The sequence below is a fragment of the Stigmatopora nigra genome, chromosome 2 (assembly GCF_051989575.1).
Source record: "Stigmatopora nigra isolate UIUO_SnigA chromosome 2, RoL_Snig_1.1, whole genome shotgun sequence".
In the NCBI taxonomy this organism is placed as follows: Eukaryota; Metazoa; Chordata; class Actinopteri; order Syngnathiformes; family Syngnathidae; genus Stigmatopora; species Stigmatopora nigra.
Genome location: NC_135509.1, coordinates 1156391 through 1177174, shown reverse-complemented (window position 1 = coordinate 1177174; position 20784 = coordinate 1156391). Strand labels below are relative to the sequence as shown.

At 44.5% G+C, this 20784-nt stretch overlaps 3 protein-coding genes across 3 annotated transcripts; all 3 read right to left on the bottom strand.

The window, feature by feature from the left end:
• Window positions 1-15: 15 nt before the first annotated feature.
• On the bottom strand, window positions 16-4100 carry lin9 (lin-9 DREAM MuvB core complex component). The gene is made up of 15 exons (XM_077712251.1): window positions 3973-4100; window positions 3230-3262; window positions 2909-3000; window positions 2728-2832; window positions 2526-2659; window positions 2325-2450; window positions 2103-2260; window positions 1899-2032; window positions 1669-1797; window positions 1500-1601; window positions 1206-1286; window positions 1018-1143; window positions 756-938; window positions 597-694; window positions 16-498 (listed from the first exon to the last, which is right to left on the bottom strand). Exons 1-15 carry the CDS (start codon window positions 4001-4003, stop codon window positions 393-395), a joined length of 1638 nt encoding a protein of 545 aa, XP_077568377.1. The 5' UTR covers window positions 4004-4100; the 3' UTR covers window positions 16-392.
• A 416-nt stretch (window positions 4101-4516) lies between these two features.
• parp1 (poly (ADP-ribose) polymerase 1) lies at window positions 4517-10969 on the bottom strand. Its single transcript, XM_077711788.1, has 21 exons — window positions 10731-10969; window positions 10006-10171; window positions 9812-9924; window positions 9529-9743; window positions 9141-9231; window positions 8940-9056; window positions 8704-8880; window positions 8167-8329; window positions 7969-8109; window positions 7652-7888; window positions 7235-7300; window positions 6691-7148; window positions 6475-6558; window positions 6225-6347; window positions 6031-6159; window positions 5858-5956; window positions 5607-5759; window positions 5402-5529; window positions 5266-5327; window positions 4971-5085; window positions 4517-4898 (listed from the first exon to the last, which is right to left on the bottom strand). The coding sequence occupies exons 1-21, from the start codon at window positions 10851-10853 to the stop codon at window positions 4817-4819; spliced, it is 3042 nt and encodes a 1013-aa protein (XP_077567914.1). The 5' UTR covers window positions 10854-10969; the 3' UTR covers window positions 4517-4816.
• Window positions 10970-11329: 360 nt separating this feature from the next.
• Window positions 11330-20753, bottom strand: LOC144189415 (adenylate cyclase type 8). The gene is made up of 21 exons (XM_077710756.1): window positions 20509-20753; window positions 16976-20049; window positions 16161-16898; window positions 15933-16082; window positions 15725-15855; window positions 15536-15647; window positions 15334-15461; window positions 15114-15272; window positions 14798-15026; window positions 14550-14720; window positions 14340-14440; window positions 14066-14267; window positions 13902-13985; window positions 13674-13834; window positions 13518-13599; window positions 13299-13457; window positions 13006-13152; window positions 12849-12941; window positions 12671-12785; window positions 12399-12601; window positions 11330-12124 (listed from the first exon to the last, which is right to left on the bottom strand). Exons 2-21 carry the CDS (start codon window positions 17129-17131, stop codon window positions 11909-11911), a joined length of 3537 nt encoding a protein of 1178 aa, XP_077566882.1. The 5' UTR covers window positions 17132-20049; window positions 20509-20753; the 3' UTR covers window positions 11330-11908.
• Between the last annotated feature and the right edge of the window lie 31 nt (window positions 20754-20784).

Sequence of the window (20784 nt, the reverse complement as noted above, 5' to 3'; positions counted from 1 at the left end):
CAAAAGAGCACTTGGCAATTTTTGCCAACAATATGTTTAATACAAAAAAACACAAACATATGTACAGGTTGGTCTTAAATATAGAACAGTCTAGGCGACAAATGCGGAAATGTTTTTTTTTTTCCTTTTGAAAAAATACCAAAATCTTTTTGAGTGCAGAGAAAAAATTACAAAAAAAGCCAACCATAGGAGTATTTTCCTGGATATTGTACAATTATCTACAATTTTAATAAACATTTTCGAAGCCCGAACTGGGAACAAAACACGGCTTCTGAAATAAATACGTAGCGACTCTAAACGGGATAACGTTTGGCACGAGGAGCCAACGAGGGCGGATATTTTTCTCGTGAAGAAAACGACGACGGGACCTGCCTGGGGGAAAACGGGGGCGCTCATACGGCGTTGGTGTTGTTGGAGGCGAAGGCGTGGAGGTTGCCCAGCTGGCTCAGGCCGCTCTGGATGTGCGCCACGTGGATCTCCACGTTGTTCTGGAAGCAACTACAAAAAAAGAAAACAAAGATGTGTCCATATGTATTGAATTATGCAGTGTTTTTAAAAGAATAGAATGTCAACAATAGAAATTGTACACAAGGTACCTGAGGTTGGATGGATCGATGGTGGCCTTGATGTCATCGAGTGACTCGGTTAACGATTTAAATTCAAATGAATTGAGGTCTCCTCCGTCTGCCAGACACTGAAAAAGCAAGTGTGTTGTTGTTGGAGATGTTCAACAGCAGGAAAACGACTGGTCGCACCTTGATCTGGAGCAGGAGAGCCGTCAGGCTAGAGATGAGCTGCTTGAGTCCGGCGTTGGTCACCCTTTGCTGGCCGTCCTTGGACGAGTCATTCTGCTGGACCATCTGCTGGGCTTCTTCCTCGCAGTGTCGCCGTAAGTCCGCAGGGTGGTCGGAGGGGAGGAGACCTAGTTCTGGAGAGAGCTGGGCAGTATGGAGAAATTTCAGTTTTGAGAAAATCTAATAAAGGGTGTTCATTTTTTTCCCTCCAAAAGTGTCTGACCTCACAGCAAAACTGCTTGACTTGACGAGAGACTTTTTGGAGATCTTTGTTGAGCTGCTCCAGCTCCAGCACAGTGGTGGCGTAGCGCTTCTGGAAGTCCAGCTCGATGGGAAGAGCGTAAGATTTCTGGAAGGAAAACAAGTATATTTTAGTGTCTGACTATGGTGGGATGGAAATGTCCATCTTACCATCTTTTCTGCTTCTGTGTTCATTTCTTTCAAGTGCTTGATGTGCTCTTTTTTGATCATCAGGATCTTGGACAATCTTGTCTAAAGAATGGAGAAAGAAAAAAGGCATTTAAGGCAACTACAAATGAAGAGTATAGATGTATATCAAATTCCCTGATTTCCCCCTTTCAAATCAATTATTGTCATTTCTTAATCCATTTTTTTCAGTATTTTTATTTCAAAAATAATTTAGTAAAATCTAAAAATATTTAAAAACTTGGGTCCATTGGAACCACTGCTTAACAATACACACACCACTTGGACCAGAAACTTGACAGGGAATCCTCCCAAGGTTTCTCCATCAGCACCGGGTAGTTTAGTCTTCCATGGGGACTGGTTTATAAGTGGGTCGTGATCCTAGTGAGGACAAAAAGACTTTTTAAAAGTGTCTTTTGACATACAGTTTTTTGTTTTGTGAAAGTACCATGAGGACCGGAGTGGTGGCGGACGGATAGGAACTACGAGGTGGAGTGAAGAGGTTTTGCATGTAGCGCGTCATCCGGTGTTTTTGAGCAAAAGCCGAAATGGGCATCGTGTCATTGGGCTCATTACTCTGAAAAAAAAAAAAAAAAAAATCACCATTATTGATGAAAATGGACGTCCTATCCAAACCATTTGGACTGGGACAGCCTATAAAATGATACAAAGACCCACCAGAACTTCATAGTCGGGAACATTGTGAGTTCCAAGACCACTACGGTCAAATGTGACCCGGTACGTGGCGGCGCTGGTGTCCACTGCATCAATCTGCCCGGTGAACAGGCCGTCGTGAACGCCACGTAGCCGAGCTGTCGGGATACAAAATGGCGTCACGTCGACCCAAAATGGCGGACTGATATTTGAATGAGTCTTTCTTACCTGTGACTTTGGTTCCTATGATGAGAGGAAGAGGAATTTCCTCAGGAAGATCTTTGCAGTTGGACACGTCCAACAATTTTCGGTGCTGAAGGAGGCGCATTTTCTGTCTTTTTTGCCTCAACGACGTCCGTTCCTCAGCAAAAAACGCTGACGAGCAACTGGGGGAGAAAAAAAAACTTTTTAAAATTTTCCAGCAAAAAAAGCAAAGTTGACCTCACGCACCGTCTCGGTTTTCCCATCAGTCGTCGAATGGTCCCCCATTCCACTCGAGTTAACTTCCTGGTTTTCAGGTTGGGGAAAGACTCTTTCAGGCAGAGACAAAATTCATTGTCTCCTTCAAAAAGGGGCCTGCAAGACAAAAAATATAAAAATCATCACATTGCTAATAGTTAAAAATCAGAGCTTGGTTTTGACATATTTTACCTGTCAATATTGGAATAGAACCATTCATAAATGCACCACTTGTGAGCTTTGGGTAACTTTAGGAGGTTTCTTAATCGCAGTCCTCCTATTCTCTGCGATGACTTTTTGTCAGGGGTCACCACATTGGAAAATTTCTGCAGAAAATTTCAAGATTAGGTGAATGTGAAGACTACCATTTTTTTTAAATAGTGTTTTTAACCACCTGTGGTGTGGTGGTGACCCTTTGAGTCCTCCGTGGTGACCTGGACGGAAGACGCTGGGGTGGATGGTCGTCTTCATATCGAGTCCTTTTTGAGGCTCGAGTGGGCTGCGAAGGAAAAAAATTGGTTTAGGTCACATTTTTTGTTGTTTTTTTTGGCACGAGACGAAGCAAAATGTCAAACCGTTTCCATGGTGAGGGTGGACTGGCGTCCTCTGGTGTTGTGAGCTCTTGGGAAGTTGTTCTTTTCATTCAGAGTGTTGGATAAACTTCCTTCTGTAAAGCCATTCAGAATTGGGTACATTTTCAGCTCAAGTATTTTAATAAATAAATTGGTTATAGATGGAAAAACAGCAGATTACTCCATTACAAATTTTCACATTGTATTGAAATAGTCCGATCTAGATAAGCCAGGGCGTTTGTAAACAAGTTTTCCCTTTTGACCTTCTAAAAAAAATCCATTCTTAAACCTGTATTAGTTTTTTGGGGTTAAAAATCCACATACCTTTTAGACTGACAAGTGCCTCTGCCGAGGAACCTAACATGGAGCAGAGGAAAATGACATGTTTTAAACAATACTGTTAAATAAAGAGTGTTTTTTTTTAAGGCTACCAGACCGGGTCCCAAACACTGAGGCCTACGCCGAAAACCGAGCTGTCAAACACGGGTAATGTTACGGCGACAGCTGGGTGTAGTACCACCAATACATACAACTCTATTACAGTGTAAATACAATAAGACTTATTACATTTTCACCGTGTACACAATAGCCCGACCCGAGTAAATAGCTATTAAATGAACCAACGTAATCACATTATATCGAAAGGAATAACGCAAAGACGATAAATTAATAAACTTCGAGCAGAACGAATAGCAGAACAAGCTAACCTTGCTAAGCGTGAATGTTTTTATTTCATTATTAAGACCTTCCTAGGTTTTTTCGGTTATTAGCAGGTGCTATCCGGCGGCTAGGCTAATGTTATTTGTTTACCCATTGGGAGAAAAGCAAACTTGACAAACTCCGGTGTTAGCTTTCGTTAGCCGCTCGTGCTAACTAGTTAGCTTGAGTGACTCCGGGTTAGTAAAAGACCGGCGGCTCCTTAAACTTGGTGTTAATTGCTTTTAAAAGACTTTATAAAATTAACAAAGGAGATGATTGTGGTGGTGGGAGTAGTGGGCATAAGCAAGGGGGATTGCGAGGGTCATAACAAAGCGAAACTAGTCTGAATTTGGCATTGTTTTACTCACTCTCGTCCAACAGCTGGTCCATCTCCGCCATCTTGAATCAGCCGCGCCGCTTTTTCAAAGCGCTTGTCAAAATGCATTCTGGGTCGGGACGCTGCCTTGAGCTTCACTTGTTTATTTTCTCCTCGCTCTCTTTTCTATCATTTACGGGGAATAAATGACAACAATTATGCTCATTTGTCATTCACTTAACTTCACATGGCATTCTAATTATCATTCATCATCCATTACATGCTCAATTTCTAACAAACAAAAGTTACAGTGAAAATAGTTCTCACAAATCATCAAGTCAACGACTCAATTCGACAGATTTTTACCCTACAATTATTTAGTGTTCATTCAGGCGTCATGGCGGTAGTTCCACATTTGTCCACAGGAGGGCGATGATCTGCAAAATACTTGTCATTCATGTTAAGTGTTAGCTTTATTTAAACTAATATTTACATTCAAAAAGTACACTTCAAGTAATTATTAATCTCATTGTGCAACTCTAAATCCACATTCAATCTTTCATATTATACAAATTTAAATGATATCCAGAACACCATTTATATTGCTGCTTAAGAGTATTTATTTTTGCTACAGAAAAACAAAAAAAATGTAAATATATACACATGGCGGGGGGGTTTGAGTACAGTATTTAAAAAGTGAATCGCTATGACACTCCCTGTTCAATGACAGAAATATGGCTAATTTTGGCCTTTTTTGTTCCTTCAACGAGAACCTACGTAACGTTTAAGTCGAAATTCCGCTAACGAGATACAAACCTGCCAAAAAGTAGCATCAAGTGACCTAACAATCAAAGCGAGGATGCCACTTGGACGGCAACGTTTACATTTTTTGCCGCTCACCACAAAGACGTTTGGTAGTTGAACTTAATCTTCAGGAGATATTTGAGGTTTATTTGGGCCACGTCGTATACGATGTATCTAAGATGGCGGTTGAGGAAAATCATGTTGGCCACGATAAACAAAATGGCGTTAGCATTTAATGAAGGATACTCGTTGTACAGCAGACTGGTGTCATCGATGTTGGTGTTGGCGCCTTTTCCCAACGGCACTTGGACGCCGTCTAATGTGGCGGTGGCGCTCATTTCGGGGGCGGTCCTACCCAAACCTGCCAAAAAAGATGGAACGAGCGTCAATAAAAGTCTTTCAGACATGTTTCTTGGGAATTTTGTCTTTTCTTGTCATTTAAAATGTCTCATTTAGCATTTATAATCCTACCTTTAATTATGTAAAAAAATAGAAGTTTCCAAGCCTTAAGATGGCATTTTTTTTGTAGCAAACCTCTCACCTTTAACACTGTGCTTGCCCTTTGGTAGTTTGGTAACATGGGAGGCCTTTTTCAATTCATGCCTGGAATAAAAACAAGCAAGAAACAATGAACATCATCACTTTTTGGTTTCAAAAGCGTTCGACTGGTCACTTACATGTTGCCGAGGGCAACTTCGGCCAGGAGCAGAAGCCCGACGGGGTCCGACTGCGATGTGTGACAGTAGTTGGCGCTCTTGGACACCATGTCGGCAAAGTAGACGCCTTTGCCGAACATGTAACCGGTCTGCCCGAGGGGAAGAAAAAAAAATTGGATTATGAAGCCACTAGAGGAGAAGAAAAAGTGGATTGTTGGAAACTTACCACTGGGGCCTCTGGGGGCGCTATGCGAAGACCCTGAGATAGGATGCCGGCGTAGTTGGTGGCTCGCGAGCCGTGCCACAGCAGCTGGCGATTGTGGAGCTCCTCGAAGGGTTGGAAGCGCTGGCGTTCACCTTCACGGTTGATCTTGAAAATCTGGAAAGGAAAAGTACAGTAATCCCTCAAATATTGCGGCTTCAACTTTCACTGTTTCACTACATGGCGGATCATTCTATGGGGGAATTTGCACTTACCTCTTGCACTTCCAGCGTGTACGTGTTATGCGTGGACGCGTGCGTGTTCTTCACGTACTGCTCGATGATGTCCGCTTCCTCCGTGTTCTTATTCACCACCTGACAAACACACCCAATTGAATTTCATCACCAAGTAGGCATCCAATCCTCCCAAACCGGAAGGCTCCCATTACCTCGATCTCTGTCTTGAGTTTTTCGTAGTTAATGTCGATGGGGTCGCTCTCCTCGTCTTGGGCCCCTCCCCTCAGGAGACTGTAGGCTACTTCGATGTCCAGCAGGTTGTCCAGCATTTGGACTTTAGCCTAAACAAGGGAGGGAGGGAGTCAATGCCTTTTCACAGCCAAGATGGCAGAGGTCAAATTTGTACCTGGATGTACTCCAAATTGCTGAGCAGTGGCGGCTTCTTCATGCCAAAGTCGTGCGGTATCAGCGTGTAGAAGCGATTGGACAGATCCAGGATATGAGACTCGGTCATTTTGTCCGACACCGCCTGGATTTGGGAGGAGAACAATAGCCCGGTTTGACTTGCGGTAGCACGACACACAGTCCCTTCTGTGGAATAACTTCAGGGTTTGCAATATCTTTCAAATAAAAATAAAAATAGGCAGTCAACTGACCTGTTGAACTTCAGTGAGGAGAGCATAAGCACTCTGAATTTGCCTTTTGCTCAGTTTTCCCAGTGGCATTTTCTGGAGGTCAATCTGAAAGAACAAAGAAAGGAAATACTGGTCTACAGGGGGCGCTCGTTTTTTTTTTCTTCAAATCACCAAAAATTGGGCTATTTTGGGCAGATTCTGCTAAAATGTGGTATAGGGACGTGACCCCGGACCCACCTCAAACTCCACCATGGCCTTTTTCATGCTCTCCACATCAAAGATGAGCTTAATGAGCTCCTGGACGGGCTTGGCTAGCTTGGATTTGGTCCCGGCGCTAGCAGTCAACCTCTTGACGGCTTCCTCGTCCTGCCCGTAGTCTATCTCCAGCGGGTAGAACTTGGTGGGGTACTTGGTGAAGTCGGCGGCGCCCCACTCGTTGCCCGTCTTGTCTCGGTAAACGGACAGAAAGCTGGAGAGCGCAGAGTTCTTGTCGCCCACCTTCTCTAGCTTGTTGCCGCCGATGGTGGTGCCCACTCGGCCCCAGGAGCGGAAAACCCAGTATCTCTTCTGGACGTCGTCTTCCAGTAGTTGCAGCTTGTAGTAGGAGTTGGTGCCTCGCACAATGTCCACCAACCCCAAGGTGGCGCTGTACATTTTGCCGTTTTGCTCTAGCACATGAGCATTGTTCTCTAGGCCTGAGTGGGGGTCAAAAAATGGTTATGTTTTGTTGTTGAGTTCAGAGAGATGGAAAATGTAAAAAAAAAAAAAAAAAGATAGTTACCTGAGTCGGGATCGACTGCGGCACCCCCTTTGACCGTCAGTTTCATTTTCTTGGCTTTGTTCTTACCTGGACAGGAAAATTCAGGTTATTTGTAATAAATGCATTTTTAGTTAGCCTACCCACATTAAAATAGAGGTTGTTTAATTATGCAAAGAAGTTATTTATTTATTTTTTATCCAAAATAGATTTTACTTCAAAATTGATATCTTATACTTTACATTATACTGTTTATTTTCCTCAACTTCCATAAAAAAAATCATCTTTCTTATCATGAAATTCCCCCAAAAAATGTCAACTACCGTAGTGTCTGCACTATAAGACGCAGTTTTCTTTGTTTGTCTGGGCCTATTTTTTTCCACTATGACCACCAAAAGCCTCTTATCTTGTAGTTTTTTAGACTAGCTCCTTAATTTTTACCTCCTTCCTCCTTGACTTTCCCACCGCTCTTACTAGCGGTCTTAGCTCCCGACTTGGACGGAGCGGGAGGGGCCTCCACCTTGACCTCGGCCCCCCAGGGCGAAATGGCGTGCAGGGACACCAACTCGCGGACTGCTTTCCCCGACGACTTGACGTCGGTCAGGAAGTCCTCGGCCACCACGCGCACTCCGGCGTCTTTGGCCTCCTCCATTTTCTTGCCCATCTTTTCCACCTCCTCTGCAAACACCAAATGGTATTCAAACTTGTATTCTTTGATATTATATGAAAGTACAACTATTAATGAAGCTAACACTCACTCTTGGTGCTGATGCAGAGCGAAGACTTATTAGCCGTGGAGCTAATTTTCCCCCCGAGCTCCTCCACGGTGGCCTTGATGTCGTCCTTGTTTTTAGCCAGTTTGCCGATAGTTAACACCTTCATGCCCGACAGAGGTTTATCTGCGGTGGAAAAGCGATGTTAGACTGGCGACAGTGGGGGGCGGCTGGGGCACTCACCTGATGGTCCGCTTTCTGGGAACTGCTCGACGGGGGCGCCGGATGCCCCGGCGTGGGGCTCGGCTTTGACCGACGGTTGGCTTTGAGTGGGCGCCTCCTTCGGGTAGGCGCGGTCCTGGCGCTTGAATTTGAACTTTTTCAGGAAGGAAACTTCGTGGAATTCCTGAATTAAGGAGATATTATTATTATTATTAGATGATAACATCATGAAATAAAACTTGCAGGATACATTATTTATTGATTATTTATCACGATTTGTTGTTGTTATTTGTGCACTTCCCTACTAATTTATGTTGTTGAGTACTTATTTAATTCTTATTTATTTATTTTTGTCGTTGACTACTTGTTTGATAAAATTATTTATTTATTGTTGTTAACTGATTTAATTATTATTATTATGTATTATTTTTTGTTGTTGACTACTTATTTCATTATTATTACTTATTTATTTCAATGATTAAACGATCCCAGAACTAAAGATAATTGGGGCGACCAAGTAGCTGTTAGTATGTGTTTATTCATTTTATGGACATCTACCTTAGGGGTGACCCAATCTCGACGTGCGGGTTGCGTGCTCCTGTTGACACATTTGGTCCAGGCCGAAATGTCCCCCGTGCAGTAGTAGGCGTCGCCTTTGAAGACCAGCTGACCCGAGCACTGGGCGCACGGCTCCAGGGCGCCAAAGGCCATCCCGTCCGCCAAGCTGTCCATCATCTGCAATACATTAGAACGTCAAGTCTGACCTTGAGAAAGGACAAACGCGGGTTTCTTACGTTGGACTCTCCCGAAGGGATTTTTTGGTCGTTGGCGATGAGCAGCTCCTTCATGTCGTTGGCGGAGCAAAGCGTCCTCAGTTTGTCTTTGATGCGCCAGATCAGCTGGCTTTGCTCCTGCCAGGACACAAAAAAAAAACAATCAAAATGGAGGACATTTTTAAAAAAACTACCTTGTTCATAAGCCAGCCAGTTATTTACCTTCAACTGCGCCTCTAGTTTTTTTTGCTCCGCGTCGTCCTCCTTTTTCTGTTTCTTGGAGACGCCGTCCACTTCGTCGTTTTTGCGCTTTCTGCGGGAAAAATAATAATAAATAAGGTGATGTTTTGTTTCCATTAGCGGAAAAGGATGTCCAATCAATTTGAAAGGATTTTGCTAATAATGGAACTATTTTTATTCATTAAAAAAATGCCAATAATGCAATAATGCCCACTTGTCATGTTTAATAGCACATTAATATAATGGGATTTATTTTTACTACTACACTATACCACACATTTTGAATTCCTATCAATATTTCCAAACTTTCAGTCCCTTAATTCGTTTCCAGTGAGTTTAATTTGCGTTGACAACCTATCAATCATCCCACCCTTCGGTTTTGATGGGCGGGAGCCTCTTTTTAAGCTCCTCCTTGTCTTCGGCCCTCAACGCGGCGAAGCCCTTGATCTGGGCGCCGTCGTACTCGGGCTTAAAATCCAGATCCTCCCTGCGGCTCACGAAGCACGCCGTGTGATACCAGCGGTCGATCAAACCCAGCTGAGGCTTCTCCGGGTCCACCGTCTTTTTCGACACGCGGATCTGGTCCTGAAAATTCAGATTCAAATCATTAATAACAATTCAAGGCGCCATTTTTTTTACCAAAGCCAGTCAACCTTTTCAATTTTGTTGTCGCAGCCTTTGCACGTGCTGCGGTTGGATTTGGCGTATTCCACGGCGAAGCCATTGAGCGTCTTTTCCACGGCGCCGCCCTTCTTGCCTCCTTTTCCTAGACATGGTAGAAAAAGAAATGTGATCAGGGGCGGATGTTTTTTTGGAATCGTGGAGCACAGATGAAGGGGGGGCCAACCTGTTCCGACGGCGCCGCCGCTTTCGATGGCTTTTTTAACTTTTTCTTGGTCCTCCCAGCGGATGGCGGAGAAGCCGGCGATGTCGTCGGGCGACTGCGCTGCCGCTCTCAGCCAGAAGCAGGAAAAATGGTGCCAGTGGGGAACTTTGCCGTCGAACATGGGCGACTGGCAGGAGAAGAAGAAAATTGCATTGGTTTAGTTCATTCACATTTGGAATGAAAAAGACGTCTATAGCCGTCAACGGCAGCCAATTACTTGAATTATTTGTTCATGTCAAAACGAATTGGACGTCTAAAAAGCCAATTCGGTCTTCGTGCTTAATATTGTCAACGAATTACACAGTATTTTAACGTTAAAAAAGTGTAATTCAAACTATTTTTTACTTATATATGCTATATTGCATACATTATATAACAAAATTATACATATTCACAAGGTCGCCTTTCCACGTCACCATGCTAAATAATAAAAAGTTTATATAAATATAACCGTAGAAATGACGGCAAACACGATTTATTTCGCTTGGAAAAAACTCGTTTAGAATAGTCCGCCTTTTAACAACGTCAACACAATATGCACTTTAAAACCAATTAAAATGATTAAAGAGCACGTTTCATGTAAGAAAATAGTTATTATATCTGAGAGGAATTCCTCGCTAGCTTGAGGTATGATAACTAGCTTAACTAGCTTTCATCAAAGGGAGGCAAAGAGACAAGGCTACTACCTGCACCATGATGGCCATTCTTAGCGAGTCTTTGGCGATATTTTCCTTGCACTTCTTGCACGAAGCGCGGCCACTTTTGGCGTATTCTACCATGTATAGTTTGTCTTCTTGTGAGGCCGCCATGCTAAATTGGTTCTAATGTGTGTTTCAACGGGAGCGGCACAGATGAAAGAAAGTTAGATCTTTGCGAGACAACAATCAGAGCCGCAAAGCCCGCGGTTAGCCTTTTCAAAGATTGCCATAAAAAACAGGAGGTCTCACTCTGAATCCCTTTTCCCGCACTCACTCTCAATCCCTTTTCCCGCACTGACTTAAGATACGAAGCTATATTCATTTATATTCTCAATTCCACACATATGTATAATCACACTATTACTACGGTATACTTTTAACATATTACATCAAGTCAATTAAAGTACAAATTTGGCTTAACACACAATCATGTGTAGCTCATCTGTAACGAATAGACGATGCTGCTGGACCTCGTTCCAGACATCACTAGTCGACTCAAGAGAAATCGTCAAATACAAAGTGCATTTTTTGAAAATAAACAAACAAACCCAACGAATACAGTCATTAAATTGACTCATTATGAGAATATACGTTTATTTAAGGATACTACATGTATAAAAGAAATAACTCACCAATAATAGATGAAAATACTAATAGTTTCAGGATGAAAGTCATGAGAAAATATCTTATCAAATGCCACGAAAAGCAATTCCATAGATATAAGGGAATATTTACTTTACTTTACAATTTTAAATGTTCTAGTAGTTGTGTGAGGATCGTGGAGCGAATTAGAGAAAGTACACACAAAGTACACCTCTACTTACGAAATGTTCAATTCCGAAAAAGGTCTTGGAACTAATCAATTTCGTAAGTAGAGGTAATCATAGAATTGATACCAAATGAGCTTTTTAAAACGCATAAAGACAACACAACACATTTAAACAGTTCATGAAAAAGTCAAGTGAGGTTCTTGTGGTTATTTTTGAGGTATTCCGTGTTTTGGCTCAAAGGTGTCCCAACCTGAAAACTATGATTGGCCTCGGTACTTTAACAATATGCTGTTTAGCACGATTTAAAGCAGAAAAAGCAATGCTTTTCACTGCTGTATGGCTACACAGTATATAAATATCAATATATATGGCAGGGTTTCCTAAAGTGGAGGTCCATCAGCACTTGAGGGTGGAGGACGTCAAGGCGAACCCTCCATTGGTCTCCCTCAGCTTCTCCTTGTTTCTGGCCTGGACCAGACTGAAAACAATGCCGGCCAAGGTCATACGTCCCGCCATCCTGCCAGTGGGTCGTCCATCCGGGGCGTCCTCGGCTCGCTTGCAGCGCATGGTGCTGATGAAGTAGGTCCGTACCTTGCCCTGGCACTCGCTTACCTGTGTGGACCACCAAACATCCAATTAGGCAAATGTTAAGATTGCTGTTTGGTGAACAATGATATTTTGATGGTCTGGATTTCATCTCAGAATGGACTCTTGAAAGACTTTCGGTTTGGGTTTTGCTTCAGTGTTAGTCCTGGTCTTGAATCAGTCTTGACTCCCAACAAAAATGTCCTCTTTACCTGGTCTAAACCACTTTGGGTTCCAGAGTTGATCATTTGGAGCACAATACTGCTAGATAAACCACTAGAGGACTCCAATGACTACTCACCCCCTTGACAAAGATCTCTCCACGCAGTTCCAAGACAAAGCCCCACTCGGCCAGAACCTTACGGGTGGTCTCGGGCACCTGGATCCGCCCACTGACCCCTGTGCTGTCCATCCGACTGGCCAAGTTGACGGTGGTCCCCCAGATGTCATACTGCGGCTTGCTAGCACCGATGACCCCCGCTACCACCGGTCCGTGGGCGATGCCTGAAAGCAGAACCTGTGACCCTTCAACCCAGCAAAGAGGTTCTCGTCCACAAGATGTCCTCTAATTACCGACACGCAGCTGAAAGTCTTTGGCAGAGTGGCGGTTGATCTCCTTCAAGGTCTCCTGCATGGCTAGCGCAAACATAACCAGCTCGCTTAAGTGATTCCATTCGTCCATAGACGTCTGAAAGGCATACAGATGGATCCGGAGTCAGACTCTGGATGGGATTCTCAACTCCACTCCCACCTGTTTGTCTGGTGCTAAACCGGAGGCGGCCATGTAGCAGCTCCCAATGGTCTTGATCTTCTCCACATAATGGAAGTAGGACTCCTCCAACAACTACAAAATCCAAGGTTCACTCCACCGGCACCAGACTCTTTGGTCAACGTGGTTCCGGTCTTACCTCGTCAAAGCCTGCGATGATCTCGTTGAGTACTCGGAGGCAGTCCACACCTTCGTGGCGGATCTCCTTTTCCTCAAAGTACTCGTTAAATCCCGCAATGGAGGCGAACATGACCCCTACCTCGTCGTAGGACTGCGAGTAAAGCTCCTGAAATAGAAGGGGTCTGATTAGCATGCGACTCGAGGTCCTAATCTGGACCAGGGGTGCTCATGGTAGATTACTTGGTAGTAAGATTTGAGCAACAAAACCCGTGAGCACCCCTGTACCCGGTTCTCGGCTCTGGTAGCGGGCACCTCATCGTTCTTGCTTCTGTCCAAAAAGTGCCTAGCAACATGCACAGGTAGAATATTGTGCAGAAGACATTCGTTGTGCTCCCGCAGTTCCCTCATGTCCTCTACTTCTTGCTGAGCCTGGAGACGCCATAGGAAGTCCTGCCTGGCGGTGGCTTCCCACTGTGGAGCACACCACGTTGGAACCATTTCCGAAAACATCAACGGCAGAGGAGTGCGTACCTGGCGTCCGTTGTAGAAGACAGCAACGATGAACATGACCAGCAGGAGGATGGCTATTCCCTTTCTTCTCATGTAGTGAGACCTGAGCAAGCGTAAAGGTAAAGGTTCCATTCGGATCGGCGTTTCGGGACCCTCTAAGGATCCATTGGGTCCGACCTGCGTGGCGAGTCGTGATGCGCCAGTGAGAGAAAAGCCAGGTGGATAACGTAGGAGTAGACGGCCACGGCAAGTAGCAGGACGGCCAACTTCAAGAGGGAGTTGAGACGAAGGAACACGGCGCAGGTGACCATTGCGATTACACCACTCAGGACAAACACCTGGTAAAGGGAAAGAAGCCATTTTTGAAATGGAATGACCCGTGTTTGCGCAGAATCGGATGTTTACCTCCGGGTAAGAGCACACAGTGAGCGAGTGAGCCACGTTTTCAATCTCACCGGTCTCTTCTGTGTCGGTAAGAGGGCACCACAACTGCAAGAAGAACACACCCAAGGCGGGTCCCATGGTACACAAATTCCAAACATGAGGGATTGTTTTCTAGAAACACTCACAATGTCTGTAGATGCTAAACCAAAGTTGATGACCACAGCTGTGAGTGTAAGGGTGTTGCGGGCGCTGTTGTTCTCGTGGATCCAGCAACAGAATTGCTGCAGAGCAACCGGACTCCACTTGAACTCCTCGGCAAGGGCCAACAGCAGGAGTGCCGTATAGGTGAGCAGAAAGAGGGTCAATTGGAGGACAGCTGGAAATAGCCTGGAGGAATGGAAACCATTCAAACTATCGGAATACAGATTTGGGGCAGGATGGGAGTCGGTATGTCCTTGCCTGGGTGCTGGGATCAGGGCCTGGGCTACCATGACGAAGAGGAGTAGGATGAAGGAGCAAACCAGGTTGGAGTTGAACATTTCGTCTCGCATCTGGGAGAACTGAGACATTCCAAACACAGGACAGAGTGTCAGACAATCCAGAGGAGTTGTCCCACTGGTGGAACATGGACCAGAAACATTCCCTGTCCTTCTAAATGGATGACCATACCTTTTCCTCAATGTGTGTGTCCTTGAAGACCAGAGACAGAGGACTGATGTGTTCCTGATGCATACGCTCACTACTGCGAACCTCAATGGCGTGTTTGATGCGTTCGTTGATTTCCTTGGAGGTGGACGGCCATATGTTAGGCAGTGACCCGTTTGTGAAGGAAGCCAAGATCTGAAAAGATTGACCAGACCATTCAGATTGGTCTAGGAAGCAAAAACCGAGGCCAGGTTTAGGGTATTAGGACTTACACTATTCATATCGATAGCGCTACCGAATGGAATTTCATGAGCCCGACTGGTTTTCTTGACTTTGCGAGGTTCGTCATGATCGTCTTGATGTCCGTCGTCTTGATGACAGATCAGAAAAGTGTCGATGTTGTGTCGCCGCAGGAATTCGTTCCTGTCGGCTCCGCGTCCCTCCTCTGTCTTGTAGATGCCTTCAAGGCAGTCTAGGGTAGCCTTGGAAATGTGGATCCGGCTGAGGAACAACCCCATGGGTAAGATACAGAACCTCTATGCGGTCTGGTTCAACCGATAATGAGTGTCAACCCAAGGTGTGCCTTACCCAGGTATACCCCCAGCCTCCAGCATGTTGGCAATGCCCACGTCCCAGGACCAGACGTCAAACTGCCACTTCTGGAGACCCAGAACTCCGCACAGGACAGAACCCGAATGGATTCCAATCCTCATGTCCATGTTGAAGTTTAGCTGTTTCCGAACAGCCCTGAAATCGGACCACTGGGGCTGTTACTCTGACCAGTGAGACCATCAGAACCTGAACTGACCTTATGGCATTGATCATAGCCAACCCCATTTCCACACAGTGTCTGGCATGAGCCCGCTGAGGTTCGGGGACGCCGGATACGCAATAGTAACAGTCCCCAAGTATCTTTATCCGCAAGCACTGGTGTTCCTGTTGGGAAGGGAAAAACCAGGGCGTACTGACCACCAGACAAGGTTTCCAGTTTTGACGGAGATTGTATCTACCTCAGCCAAACGGTCAAAGCGCCCAAAAAGCTCATTGAGTGTTCGGACCAAATCCTGAGCTGACAAGTTCATGGACAACAGAGTGAAGCCCTTGATGTCTGCAAAAAGAATGCTGTGGACAGAAGCCATTTACGTCCAAGTACCACATTTAGAGCCCAAAACCAGTACTATTTACTCAAGGACAGGTACCTGACGTCTTTATACTGATGTATGTAGATCTTATGAAACTCTTGAGGATTGAGCTCATCTTCCAGTGAGGTCATGTCCGCGATCATTTCCAAGGCAACAAACCTGGGTAAGATGGACAACACCAGACGCTCCTACATTGGAGATACATTGAAGAAACCAATGCAAATATCAGAACCTATTTCACTGGGGGTGTGGCTAGTCCTCTTACCTGTCTCTGGTTCTCCTGCTCCAATTTCAGGCGACCTTCAATGCAACGCCGTGTTTCCAGGAAGACCTGGCGCTGCGAATGATCCGTCAGGTAGTGAATGAAGAATCCAGCGGTGTTCATTCCAAGGTACAAAAGGCCTTTAGCAAAAACCTGCAAAGTTGGATTCCATTTACCCAAAGAGTGAAGGCACGGTTCCCATTCCTGTTCCTTCCAGAACCTTCTCCTTACCTTCCTCAAAAGTTCTGGATCGTTACGGTAGCATACTACCTCTACAAGCAGATGCAATGACGATGTCAACGAACCAGCGCACATGGCCCACGGGAGCGGTAACGGCAACAGTGTGTACGTGGCAAACAGGGTGAACAAAAGGTACCAGGAAGGGTCCTTCTCCAGTCCGTAGACCAGTCCTCCCAGTACCTGAGCCGTTTGCGAAAGCCAGCTAGCCAGGCCGGCGTAGTGGAGCCACCTGGGTGACACGGAGTCCTTGAAGGTTAGCACCGCAATGCACAGCGCGGCCGCTAACACCATGAACGCACACGTCAGGCATCCCCTTAGGGGTTCCGAGACCTCCTGGGGAGCTAGGGCCAGGTACAGGACCAGCATCTGAACTTTGGCCATGGCGTCTATCACATTGGTGATGGCCAAGGAGTTCCGGCGTTGGTGGGAAGAGTGTTGCTGGTAGAGTTTTTCCAGGTCTTTGGACTTGAAGGTGTGCCTCAGGGTTGGGATGTAGATCCCATGGACAATGCGACCCCAGTGTACAAAGAAGTCGGCATCACTGGCATACTCGTTACCGCTGGAGCCCCCAACGCTCTGGCTCATAGAGCCCCGGATGTGGGAGGGGTGAACCCGGAAAGTGGAGGAGCGTCGCTTGACTCCGCGGGAAGCCTTGCTACGGATCTGCCGGTTGATCTCTTCCATGTAGGCATCGGTCACAAAGATCTTGCGAGCTGGCTCCACGCCCACCTGTGGCAAGAAACCATAGAGAACCGGTTGATTATATTGGAGCAACTCCAGGACAGACCTAGGGGACGATGGGCCACCTGAGCGCTGAGCTCCTGCTGGATCATGATGTGCTTGACGGCATTCTGCCAGAGCATCTTTTTGCGCCTTAGCCCCGGCGACAGGGTGGCGGTCAGGCAGTGGGGTTCGCGTAGTTCCATCGGGGAGACCTGGGTGGTCTCTGAGAACGTCACCATAGCGGAATACTGCTGTCAAATCCGGGGGAGACCCTGGTCTGGGTGAGGCGGAAGACCTTGGACCGCTGTCACATTTGTTTGTGGGGGTCCCCCTGGGGTCGTTAGAATTGAAACAATACAATCTCCCCAAAACCTAATACCCCGTTTAAGAAATATGGGTAACAAAAGATTGGAGCAGCTGGTTAAGTCCACGTGCTGCTAGAAGCTTTTCAACCAATGATCTGGTAGCCCGATTTAGACATGAGCTGGCTAATGCCCCTGAGTTAAAGTCCTCCAAGGTGGTCTTAGCTTGAGATATGAACTGGTCTTACCTGCTACTGGCAAACGTTTTATTGATTTTACCGTTTCCCAAACGGTCCTATCGGAATAAACCAATGGGCGTTCTGGTTAATCTCAATCCAGGACGTCAACTCAATCCATAAAACATGGAGGTAACAAAAGGACCCTACTTGAAGGTTAAAAACAAGTCCCCACGGCACCCAAACTGAACTGGACTGTTGTCTACTTGGTGTATCCGCCACTCATGACCAGGTTTCGCCATGATCGAGATGGTCTGGCCATCGCAGTCCATTATTCCAGATTGCGATTCAGGGATAATCCGGAGAACCCAAAAAGATATTCCCGTCATTCCTCCGGCAAAAGTGGAAGTTTCATCCAAAATCCACCACTAAGGAAGAATAATCCGGGTGGGTTGGCGGAGTTGTGGTTCACCACCTGTTTCCAAAGCAAGTCCATAACTGTCAGGAAGCAGAACAGTGGCGATGAGGAGTGTAAAGAGGATTAATTAGTCAGCAGCCATTTTCTCTGGTCTGCAAAGATTAACTCTCTCAGCCAATACAAAGCTAGTTCGCTCTCCTTTTTCAGTTCTGCACAGGCAAATCTCTTCAAAACTGGACCACCAAATGCACCCATTTGTTATCTTGGATTGGATTGGGATGGATAACTTTATTCATGAGAAAATTTTCGGAATACAGAATGAATAAAGTTATCCAGTAAAGTTCTAAGTGATAATTTCAGACTGGCTGGCTAAAAAATAGATAATAGTGTCTAATTATCATGACTAATTCACTAATTCAAGAGTTTGTTTGTTTAAAAAGTTTGTTTTCATGTCATTTTTACTACTGTATTACAACTGGGGCATGGGAAAGGGATAAGCAATGATCGCTAATGACTATAAGCTAGCTTGCGGTGAACACACACACACTGAAGATGATCTAACGAGTTTGCAACCGTCGCAATGTGACAATGTACACGACAGCTCAAACCCGTTCGCTTAGAAGCGGACATCTTTAAATAGACTCCGAGCCGGCCTTAAGGTAATTAGTTTGATCACAGTCACGGCCATGGTGGTATTACACCTGGCAAGGGTCTTAAAAACTCCTAAATTCACATACTCTGGCAGAATGTTCATGTTTTGTTGGGTCTGAATGTAAGCTAGCATTTTAAAATGAGGATATTTGACATTTTAACTTGTTTTTTTTTGTTCAGATCATGCCAGTTGAATTCCAGAGGCAAATTTGTAGCCCACAGACCATAGGTTCGTCACCCTTCAACTTGGAAAGACCTAGAAGCTGATTAGTATAGAGCCAAGTATCCTTAGCTAGGCACTAATCAGCTCATTGTCAAAGAAAGTGAAGCTTTTTTTCCTTTAGTGAATGTTGCTGAGTTTTGAACTTTTTAATTGACCTATGATTGTGTTATTGTGATTGAAGATGTCATTGGCAGTATACCGGAAGATGTCAAATGACCTTTGACCTTGTTATTATGATTGAAGATGTTATTGACAGTATACCGGAAGATGACAAATGACCTTTGAACTTGTTATTATGATTGAAGATGTCATTGTTAGTGTTCTTTAGGATGACAAAAATGCCTCCAAACACAAAACAGTGGGTGTGTGAGGCCAGTTATATAACCACACCCTATACCTGCATTAATTATTATCATTGTCATTGTAAAAATGTTGTTTTATTGGCTCTTTATAGTCAAATAAATACAGGTTAGCATGAAACAAGACACTTCCGGTAGCGTCCAGCCGACTCACTACTGCCGTCGTGTGGTAAAAAATAGTATCACGTCAAATGAAAAAATAATAATTGTAAATGAATATATAATTAACATATTACGTTTAGGTTTTGCTTAGAACATAATTTTAGGTAACTCTAAAATATTTAGGATGAAAAAAAAATTGTGAATAAACGTAATATTCAAATCAACTCCCGCCAAAGGATTAGTGGGTTGACTCATTTTTTACCGGAGGGTGGTTTACACAGTTGTGCTTTTGTATCGTTTCCTATTTTTCTTTTACTTTATGAAATATATTCGACCGATAGAAAGCCTAACTTTTCGACGAACAATACTTCGGTGGTCAACTGTCTTAATTTCATGGTGAGTAGTAAATATTGTGTCTTAATTTCACGGTGAGTAGTAAATATTGTCGGTGTTGTCGGTGTTTTTGATAGATCAAAGTATTATGGGTAATGTTTAGTTTTGAGTTACGGTCAATAACATTTCGTCGAATAAAGTAGTCGTAGCAGTATTTTCAGGACTGACAAAGCAACACATTAAAAAGAAAACATTGAAATGGTTGAAATGAAAATTAAAATGACGTGCTATGTATATACATTTGGTGTACAGTACTAGCTTGAATTGGTTTTTAATTTCCGTCAGAATACCTCACGCGTAACAGCGTCGTATTACGTCAGAGTTCATGTATATGTACGATATTATGTATATATTCCCGTGTTTATATGTTATTGTCGTTTTCACGTTGTCTGCTTTATGCCGGACCTCCACAGGCCAAGGGATATCCGGCGGTTTTCCCGAGTGTCCAAGGCCAGGCGAAGAGTCCCTCGGTCGGCCGAGTGCCTCTTATCTTCCCGTATCTGTGACCCTGGAAGTGCAGTGCCGTCTAGCGGCTGACATCCAACATGACGGGTGAGTTCAAATGAAAAATCACGAGCCACATCTGCCTGGCGTCACTATTATTGTAGCGCTTGTCATTATGAAATGTAGAGTAATAGTAGTGACTTAGTGGTTGGTAAAATTGATAACAGAATTATGATGATGAATTCATGTTTTAAGCTGTTTATGCATATTGTCACTGTCAGTAAATTAATCAAATTTTCATGAAAATTGTGGGGTACTGTTCATTCTATGATGATCACAATACAATGATTTTGAGTCAATTTGTTTGTGATTTGTGAATTTCCAATGACATAATTTCATAGCCAAATGTGAAAATGTGCATTTTTTTAACATTACAGTCTAAAAAATTACAAAAATGCATTAGTACCTGTCTTATGAGTGCAAATTTAACATACAATCTCAATGTGATAGATCCTTTTAAAGAGAAATTGTTTAATTATGAATCTTACCAATGCCTCGGTTATTGCCAGTTTCCAGTTCCCATATTTTTTGGAGTAATACTGCAATAAGTCCCATTCCATGCCCCCCAGATTCAAAGTTTCTGTGTAACTCCCTTTGAATTCCAAACCCACTGACTCCAAGCTTTCCCATCGCCCGTGGGTGCTCGTACCCTCCTCTCTTTTGTCTCTCCCTGGTTCCGAGTGACATTGGACCGGATAGAGAGGCCCATTGTACCAGTGAGATGTTTATCAATGAGACACACAGAACGCATTGCGAGAGACAGA